Raw genomic sequence first — 10,682 nt, forward strand, 5'->3', positions numbered from 1 at the left:
TCTCTTTATGGGCCTGGGACCTGCACTGGCTGCCACATGGCTGGAATGAAAGAAGAAAGCCGGAAGGAAAGGGTAAAAAAAACAGCCGACCCGGGCTATATCGAAAGAGAACAGAAGGAAATAAAAAGAAAATAGAAAATACATTTTATTTGAAATAATGATGATTATTTAGTCATATTAAAAGGAGCACTGAACAGGTCTCTGTGGTCTTAAATCTGCATCCACATTTGAATTCAGTTGTCTTTATTTAAATCAGCTGTCTTGTTGTATTGCTTTTTTCAGGGTCATTGTTGCTTCGTACATTCCAGCACTCAGTGGGTTTGATTATTCAAAAGGGAGCGGAGGCCATCTTTTTTTTTTTTTTGGCCAACTACTTCCTAAACCCTCTCCCTCTGTCTTTATTCCATTTCCCCCGCTCGATTTGCAAGTAGCACTCACAGAGTGTTCTCTCCACGCTGCTCTAATACGATATGCATCTTCATGTTTGTGTATCTGATCATCGATTTACGACCCTGTTCGTCTTTTTTTCCCCCCACTGAGAATCTGAACTGCGGCTGCATTAGTCATCTTTACGATGTATTTTACTGCGCTGCTCACTAGGAGAAGGTCCGGGGCTTGTGGTAAATGTATGTTTTACGTGCTGATAGAGTGCTTTTGCATCAGAGGAACAGTCTTAAAAAGAAGCTCTCAGTCAAGAAAGTGAGCACTCAAAGAAAGGGCAAAGGTCAGTCGGGGTACTTGCTGTCACTTACCCTTAGCTGTCATGTAAAAGTAGAGGAGTGATTGTCAACAAGCGGTTGCGTATGTCATCATACAAGCTAGTCAGGTTTACCGTGCAACATGTTCAAATAACAGCCGCTTTATGCCAAACATCGTATCAAACGTACATCTTTTCGTTTCTCCCCTCATCCCGCCCTCGCCCTCTTGTAAACCCTGACAACAGCACATTACCCGTCAGCATGCATTACAGTGCGCTCAGATCTACAGGGCAGCATCTTTGAAGTTAAAATGGGGGAAAATATCATAAGTATAGGCCTCGCTCCAGATAGCTGTGGCTGGACTCCCAGATGCCTCTCAAAGATTAGAATCATCAGTGAGTAGTGATCTGCTCCATTGTATGGCGCTCCGACAGACTTGGCTGCAGGTTAGGAGGAGGGGTCGTACAGAACGGTTCACTGGATCAAGACTGTACGAGGGAGGGGGGGGAAAACTCACTGCCAGAGCCATATATCTATAGCACCATCCCAGGCCCTTTCACCGATATCATTATTTAAGCTTAGGTTGCCTAGCAGCAAAATACAGTGAAGCCCAGTATCAAGATTAAACCGTAGAGGGAGAAAAACGCTGACTCACAGACTTGAAGAAGTCAGTGGCACCACTACTTGTAATCAGAGGAATCCCCTCTCTACCAGGCTGTAACCCACAGCCCTCAGTCTGACCTTCATGTCTCACATCAGCTCCGAGCTGCAAATACCAAGCAGGTGTGGTGATGTCATCGCAGCTCATTCAACATGCCACGGAGCCTTCAGGAGGGCAAACGTCGTCTGTTGGAACTTGCTTAGAGAGGCTGATGTTTGTGAAGGCCTTTAAAAGACTTACAGCAACTGTGGTTGTCATGTTTCTGCAGAGGAGGAAAGTTAATAGATGGGATTGATGTATAAATGCCCCTAAGGATTTTCTGTCTACAAGGATTTTCTCTTTGATGGGAGTAAGTTTTAAGAACATGAGCATAAGTCGTTCTAGGAAGACAGTTAATTAAAATAAATCTTAAATTGGGTACAAGAAGATTCACGGCTGTGTTGTCAACTCTAAATGTGATTTGATTGATACTAAAATCAGTCTTCAGTCTTAATTGGCATTTGCCTCTGCAATAATAAGATGTTTGATTTCCAGTCATTAGATGTTAGTTTTACGTGACAGTAATTACATCTGCAGACTTAGAAACGACAGAAAACATTCATCTTTAACTCGTTTTTTTCTGCACTTACAGTTTTATCAACAACAGCAGCAGCGACCAGTGCAGTATTTAATCATGTCATGATTCAAATCAAAGTGATCTCGTTGTAACTCAAATATTTAGCATAGCCGCAACCGGCAATTATGAAATGATTCTGCGTTTTGATTGGGAGCCATTTCTGTGTGTGCGTTGTTTGCTCAGCAAGTGGAGCTGCACTTAATTAGCATTAATGAATGTTATGGCCTCCCATCACTTTGACAGGTCTATTCTTTAGATCTGTTTTAATTGTAATTAAGCCCTGATTAACGAGCTGAGGGATGTTTCACTCTCTTTTCAAGAATGTAGTGTAATATGTTGTGAAGGCGGTCAGGGATTTGTCTTTTTATCTGCTAATGAGGCTCAGCCATATGTCATAACAAACTGAACTTCTCTCTGTCGCAGCAGCTTTTGCATGCCTCGGTTTGACTGCGGCCATCCTTGTTAGAATACCACAGGTGTTTATTTGATAACAGTTGTTGGGTCAATCTTGAAGCTGAACGGCAATCAACAACTGCAACTTTTCCCAAAATCAGGCACCTCGGACTCCCATGTTTCCTCTAATTTCCCTTCTACAACTACAGTACTGGTAGAGTAGAGTTGTCAAAGAAAACAAGGACTCAGACCAGTCAATAAACATCTCTAAATTCATGATTTAAAAAAGGACTTTAGTCAGAGAAGACAATGATTTAATCCTCTCTTATGAAAGTTTATCATTAAGATTGTTTTGATATTTTGCCTTTGTTTGGATGTATTTAACATTTTCCCAAATAAATAGAACAAATACAGTGTGTATTTATCAGACTATCATGAAAAAATAAAATCAATCAATTTTGGCCTCAGTTAATCAAAGACAATTTCCTTTGATAAGCCCAACTGTCCCGATGAAGAAGTGAAATGACCTTCTACATTTAGGGCATATATCAAGATATTGATGATAAATGAACAAAAGAAAACGCTAATGAATATTTGTCTCCACTGCTTTGTCAATATTTGGAGTTGATTAAGAAAAACTAATTCCTCCAGTTGATTAATAATGATATGATAAAACAGTAGAAATGTGTTCAGAAAAATACATGTCTAACCATCTCTTTCTAACTTTATTCATTTTATTTTTTACATTTTAGCACTAAATTTATAAAAGTGAACATTGAAGCTGCTGTAGGGCTCTTAATGTATTCATTAAAAGACTTTGTCTGGCGTGACGTTTTCGACACACATTTACAGAAACTCAGAGTTCAGCTGCAGGTCTTTAATTGTTCTCTCCTCTTTCATGCCGTGTGTGTGTGTGTGTGTGTGTGTGTGTGTGTGTGTGTGTGTGTGTGTGTGTGTGTGTGTGTGTGTGTGTGTGTGTGTGTGTGTGTGTGTGTGTGTGTGTGTGTGTGTGTGTGTGTGTGTGTGTGTGTGTGTGTGTGTGTGTGTGTGTGTGTGTGTGTGTCCTGTTTTTATTTCACTCTGAACAATCAATCAGTCATTATTTGTATAGCGCCAGTTCATAACAACTGTTATGTGGAGACGCTGTACAACAGAGCATGTGGGATAATATGCAGGAAGGATTTCTCCTTTGTGTTCCTGGCGTTCCTGTTGTCCACTCTGGCTGCGCATGAATGAGGATGGCTATGGTTTAGGTGACAACACAGTTCGATGGTGGACTCTGGGCGTTGGGCGGCGGTAACATAACTGCTTCACTTGTTCAGTTTGAGTTCTTGTAGTGAAAATGTGGATGAGTCATTTGTTAAACTATCATTTGTCAGTTTAACCTCAATATCGCATCACAATCATTTCAATTCTTAAAGGGAATATCCATAAACACCGGTTTATTAATATAATAATCTCTGAATGATTGATCACAGCAGTGAGAGTGTTGCTTCCATGTTTTCATTTCAGCCTTTACGAGCTGATTTAATGCACTGTTTTCTGCTGCCGAGGTGTCACAGTGTTATCTGTTATTTTAAGCTTCTGCGGTTATTCTCAAGAATGTTCTCTGAGCATCTGATCAGAAGATTTAAGAGCAAACGGGTGAGAGCAAGAAAACCTTTGACCCTGTGATCTTGGTTTAATTTGATGTTTTTCTGTATACACTAAGTGTCTGAGTGTTGGCACAGAGAAGCTGAACTCTAGCTTTAGCTTCTTTCTTGGCAATCACAGTGAAAGCCGGCCAGCCGATGTTTACTTTCAGTCCTCACTTTGGATTTGCAAAGTCTCTATTTTTCTTCTGTTTTCTGAGAGACTGATGGTGGTCTGGTCACTTGAGCACACATTTCTCTTTCTAACTCTGCTGCTTTTATCCTAGCTCTGACTTTTTTTGTCCATCTGTCAGTCTGTTTACTTTCCCGGGTCCTCTACTTGACAAAAGATGCTGATAGCCTCCACTTAAAGAAATAGTTTTAAATGAAGGAGGAATAAGAGCGAAAATGACAACTAGAATATGTCATATCCAGAGCTCGAGCCAGGGAACTCTTGCCATGCAAGACTTTTCTTCCAGAAAACACAGAAACAAGACGCAGTCCTGGGCAGTGAGCTCGGGAAAACAGTGGAACACGTTGTCACAGCTTTGGCAACAACAAGGGATGACTGTGTGCTCAACATGTGTGCGAGTGTTTATACATCATTTCCCCTGGAAAGTGTCATGCTCGCGGGTGGGCGGGGGTCGGTTCTGGGTGGGTTGAGGTTAACCTCTTCAGGTCTCCAGGGTTACTCTGGCTCTGCTCTTTGTCAGATTCTCAGGCGTTCTCACTCTCGGCTGTCAGAGACGTTCTGACGGAGTGTTAGCCTGGCAAAGAAGTACGGGAGTGGCTATTAGCTGCTTGTCTTTCTTGTCCTTTGAGGACTTGAAGGACTCATTAGCGTGTGAGCTCAGCTGTCCACTGTTGCTAAAGCCCATCACCACAGTACATACACCAACTCTGTGTATGTACATGTGTTCATGGCACTGTATGCTCTTTAGAAATTGTCTTGACATATCACATATTAGTCTAATGAACTGCCATTTTGACAGTAACAGTTCAATCCATGTTTCTGATTATCTTAATGAGGCGTCATGGAGTGGTGCCGAGACGGTCCACTGATTTTGAAATGACTCCATTCAAATTAGGTCATTAAAAAAATAAATGTCTTTATTAGGACTAAAGCGATAAGTGTTACATGTATATGATTTTAATATGTTGCCTCTTTTTAATACATGTAACCAAGTCCGCTCTGGAGTGAGAGACTTAAACAGATCATTAGATGCCTCTAATGACTCTCTTTCCCAGGTCAGATACAGGACCTTGACAATAGACTGAATTTAACAAATTGCCCATATTACAAGTCTTTTAGGTGGAAAAAAATCCTCAGTGTCTATGATGCAACAGTAGCTAGAACAAGCAATTTGAATTTTGAGTTTAAAATACTTTATTAATCCCTGAGGGACATTCGGGTTTACACTCTGTTATTTTAGGAACGTGCTTCTCACACACATAGGCCTGAATCACACATGTGCACAAACAGGACCTTTGGACTTGCATTGGTGGAGAGATGTCAGAGTGGGGCTGCTACATACTGCAGAAATCATTGAATTAAGACTTCTAACAATCAGCTAAGTAACAGAGGATAGATTCAAAATGCATCAAGTCTGTCCTAAAATAATATGAACGTTCCACCATGAACACTAAAACAGCTTTTTCTTTTGCTGCCATCATTCCCATGAAAAGAACCTCCACATAATGCACCTCCAATGGAACCAAAGGGGACCACAGTCTTTGTTATGTTAAACTTATTTCATGTTAATTTTGGAGCTCCTGCAGTCTGATGGAGAGAAATATTCACTGTACAACCACTGCTGTTTGTTGTAGACAAACACAGAAAGGAGAAAGTCTGCACTAACAAGAAAGCAACTTTTGTATTTAATTAAGATGGACCTGTGAGGAAAGCGGGAATATACAGTATATGTTTCCTGGATAGAAAGTGCAGCTTTGTTCTCCTCTCCAATAGATTCCGAATATTATCTCTGAAATAAAAAAACAATGGTTCAATGGACATAAAGGCTCCTAATAAGAACGTCATTAGTTGGAGTGGATCCTTTAATGTGTGGCCTTGTATTCAAACAGGACAAACTTCTTTAGATGAACTTGCCAACATCCACTGTTATTTATTGATAAAAAAAATATCATTACTCAAAGGTTTCTTTACTTAAGGTTAATCTGATTATGACATCAATATTATGTGTTTTGCAGGTGAACGAGGAGACGGTGGAGAGGCTGGTGGTTCAGTACCCTCACATTGTTTTCAGCACGGTGATGCAGGACTGCAAGAGAACCCTGGAGAGAGCTTATCAAATGGGCTGGAGCCCCAACACCTCCAACACCTCGTAGCTACTGCTGGATCACACACAAACACATAGTTACAAAGAGGCCCTTTTTTTGTGTACAGACTCACAAAAACACACACACACAGACACACACACACACACACACAATGTTTTCAGTTCAGTCATGTTTGCTGCTGATCCAACTGTTCAAACATGCATGTGAACATGTAGCTACACTCTCACGGACAAATGGTCCAGTCTCTCAATCCTTTCATCTGACGCACATCTCCCATTCTAATACTTTCAAGTCATGTGGGTCTTCTGTTTGTTTTTGTTTAATCAAGTGGCACTTCGTACACCCACAGATCATAGGTTAAAGTCAACATCATGACTGACTTCTTCTCGTCATCATCGGATTATAAATCGGATTATTTGCAACAATATTGTGTACTTTCCTTCAGAAGCATCTTGATTGAATAGTTTGTTTTGGTGCTAAGCGGTGCACAAAAGAAGTGTTATTTGTGATCTACTTAAAGTGTTACTCAGTCGACAGAGTACTAAGTCTCATACATTAAAGACATGGAGGAGAAGCCTGGTCTTTAACATGTATCAAGATTTCAGAGGCATTCAGCGACGTGCAAACAAGGACTGTTTTTAATGAGAACAGATTGAAAGCAGTTTTCTTGCCCAAGTTGGAACCAACGTTTCGCCTCTGCGGTGTTTACTTCCTTCAAACTGAACTCAGCTGATCACACAGCGCAGAGCAGAGACTTGAAGATCAGGAGAGGACGTCCAACAGCTTCAGCCCATAAGACAAAGGAACTGTCAGAGCGTCAAGCTCCACTGGAGGCATTCTGAGAAATATCTTTACGTTTATTTTTGACCATTTAGATGTCCCCTTCCTTTCTTTGATGTTCAGTAAAATGTCAAAGGTATGTGTGAACTTGTTTGGAGATTGTTGTCAAGGCTCCATTTGAAGGACAGAGCCCCTTTGCTGTGACTTAATATGCACATTGTTGTAGTACAGAAGAAAGATTCAGACTAGAATAACTCTGATTCAAGGCAAATGCATGGCAGTAGAACAGCATTGCTAAATCCTCAGGATGCTGGTCTAAAGAGCTAATGTCTGCAGAGGAACTGTCATTGGCTTTAGCCTCTGTATGACCTGGGATCAGTGCTGGTTTTTCATGCCACACACAGATTTCCAGCTGCTAACTGAGCATTACCTTGAGTCTGAAAAAAAGAGTGATATCAAACAGGTCTTGAAATAGAAATGCCTTTACCTTTAAGGAAAGCCTGGGTCGTGTTTGGAGAGAATATTAACCACATCCACAGGAATGACAGGTAAGAGGAAACGCTGCCTTAAAGTGGTTTGTCGGTAATTGCCATCCAATTAGGAACATGGAATGGACCTGGAATTGACTGAAGAAATGTTTATCTTCTCTAAGTTTATCTTCCATATTCCCATTATTTGATCTGATATTTACATATAATCAATACTGTGTGGGATTGACTTAGCCTAATATTGGTTTTGAGCATATACTTGTAATATTATCTATGTAGCAATGCAATGAGGGATTTCTCTTTCTTAGTGGTGTAGGATGTTAGGAAACAAACTGGCCTGGGTCTAAATCCAGACTAAGTGGAAGTTGGTAAGTAGGAGTTGATTTATTTTTTATTTTTTTCATTTATTCTATAGGAACTCAGTAGTGTACAGTTACAAAAGCAAATAACCAGGGTATTTTTCTATGGTGTGAACCAGCTCTGGACTCAGCCTCCACACACTGTCACTCAGACACCAACAATAGCTTCCTGAGCCTAGAGTCTCAGCAGAACTGTAAACTTTCTACAGCACATAGAGATTTCAGACAATTAGAAACATGTTTCTTTTACCCTTGTCACTATTTGTAGACTTTAATCGATGGAGAGTCTCTCCCTCGGCCCGTCTGTTTTGTTCTGTTTCTGGTCTTTTGTAATCCCCGTATGCACTTTCTCCTCTGCTAGATGTTGACACACTTGATTCCTGATTTGTTAAGGCAACCGTAAATGACTGGATTTACATAAAGATGAATAAAACACTACAACTTCAAGCCTATGTTATTCTCTTCTCTTTGTATGTATGTGTAATCAAGGCAGGGGAGGAATATTAAGACTGGCAGTGGAATACTTTACTGTTCATTTTACATCATCTGTGGCGGACTTGAACTTTTTTTTCTGGAGTTTTTTTCCACACTACTTATTATGTCAATTATTGTCCAACACAAAGAACACAATGACTATAATAGTACACATTATATTATGATAAAATGAACAGAAATTCCATCGGTGTTCCCAGGATAAATGCAAATGAGCACAGGAGCATGTTTTCCAACACAACTAGGCCTTGGAATGTACAAGTATGACACACCAAAGCTTTTGTTTCATTAACAAAAGAAGATGTTTCCCTCAGTTACCCATGCATTCATAATGCCTCTTCTAGAGTCAAACTGCATTTCCATTCAGGTATACTTCTGAATTCAAGGTCAAACTCTTGTCACAACCAGAACAGCTTCTCATGTGAGGCACAGTTAGGAGACATCAGCTTGCTACACAGCAAGAGAGCAACAGCCTCAAAGAGCTAAGAAGCTGCCACTCTATATGTTCCCCGCTCTTTGACGATATTGTCCCTTTCAAGTGCCTATTTTACTGTTCAGAGTGTTTGTGTTGTTTCATGTCTGCCGATCAAACGCGGGAGATGGCATCAAAAGCGATCGGAAGGTTGTTTCTACCCAGATAGATTCTTTGAGTTGTCAACACAATTTGTGTCAACTTAAGGCACAATTCATGCGAGGCACCAAAGGTTTTTTATCCTACTAAACGCGCAGAGTGCTGTTTGGCATCAGGTATCGATGTATGAGATATCAATTGTACAGTACAGCTTTAAATCGCACATCTTTACATTGTAGAATAAAACATATTATACACACATTAACTGCTGTTAAGAATAAGGACTGATCAAGCAAGCTTCCATTTTCCACATTTATACGTCAAACTTAACTGCATAAATAGTGTCACTCTACAACATCAACAGTTAAGATCATTTCATTGGACAATTTTATATTATAAGCCTCAAACATAGTGTCTGTTCCAGAGATGTGATATTTTTGTGGGATTTTAAAGTATTTTATTTTATTTTGGCCATTTTCTCTTTGAAAACTTACTCACAGCAAAAGATGAAACAAAATACAGCTGCTTGGATCCATGCAGATTTTAAATACAAACAAGTGAAAAGTTGTGTCTTTGAAATATATTCCCATATTATTTCTCCTCAAATAGGTGTTGTTTGCATGAAAAAACACATCATCAAAAAAAAAGACTTATGGGTTTTAGGTCATGGATTGAAATATGGAAATTTTGTGTCTTTACTCTTTGTCACATTCATGCATTGAGATAATTCCCTCTGCAGTAGACTTTTTCTCCAGCTTTGGGGAAAAGCCACAACAGCAACAGTTGACATTTCCCTCTTCTCCACAGCTGACGTCTGTAGACAGTAATTCTGAACCTGAAGGTCTGCTTTGGACTCATTTCCACAGAGACCTGAAGGGTTGTCTATGGCAACAGCCACATTTATATTTTTCCTTTTTACTCACTTTTTGTGCATACTCTTATTAGATAAATAGGATGAGAAAAGGGCAACTGAATAAAAAACAAGTTTTTTCTTCATAAGAAAAACTTGTTTTTTGATGTAATATGTATATGTAATATGATGTAATTTGTAGAATTTGCATTTGTAATATTAGAATCTGTTTACTAATGTTTACATTATGTTTATATTAAATATGTAGATTAATTCAAACGGAGTAAACTCATGTTATATATATTGTTTTGTTTAGTACTAACAGTTATCAAAGCCAGAGAAATCCGTAACTTTATAATTGTAACGGTCCATGTCTTGTTGGCAGCCGCGATGATGAGCTGCCATGACAAACACGAAATATTGATTGTTTCTAAGGAAACAGCGGATCTTACATCATGGATCTAACGTGGAAAATGCTCCTGTAAGCTGCCATTCTGTTGCTGTATGTATGTGCTGCTTTGAAAAAAATGTAAATTGTACCCCGATTCATCGTCGGTAAACATATTCTCTTTCTCAGGTCGGTTTCCCCCATTTGTATCAACTACGTTCAATACAGAGTTTGTTTTCACCAGAGGGGGAGGAGCAGGGCTGTAGCAGAGAGAATCACTCTCAAGAATTCCCGCAAGACTCGACGTCGTCTTTTGTTAGTGTTTTGATTGTGAGCCACTTGGCGGGGTATTTCACATACTGTTCATTTATGACACATGAGATACTCACTGAATGTTGTTCTCTCTTGCAAGACATCTGTATTTTTAATGCCTTTTCTATTGGCAATATGGTGTATG

At 39.7% G+C, this 10,682-nt stretch overlaps 1 protein-coding gene across 1 annotated transcript in view; it reads left to right on the top strand.

The window, feature by feature from the left end:
• The window catches only part of fbxl17 (F-box and leucine-rich repeat protein 17), a 220,849-nt gene extending 212,478 nt beyond the window's left edge, over window positions 1-8,371 (top strand). The window contains exon 11 of the mRNA XM_079346506.1: window positions 6,208-8,371. Within this exon, the coding sequence (XP_079202632.1) occupies window positions 6,208-6,345 (138 nt within the window). The 3' untranslated portion in view covers window positions 6,346-8,371. The remainder of the gene's footprint in view (window positions 1-6,207) is intronic.
• The last annotated feature ends 2,311 nt before the right edge of the window (window positions 8,372-10,682 follow it).

Source organism: Symphodus melops (genome assembly GCF_947650265.1).
Source record: "Symphodus melops genome assembly, chromosome: 1".
NCBI lineage: Eukaryota > Metazoa > Chordata > Actinopteri > Labriformes > Labridae > Symphodus > Symphodus melops.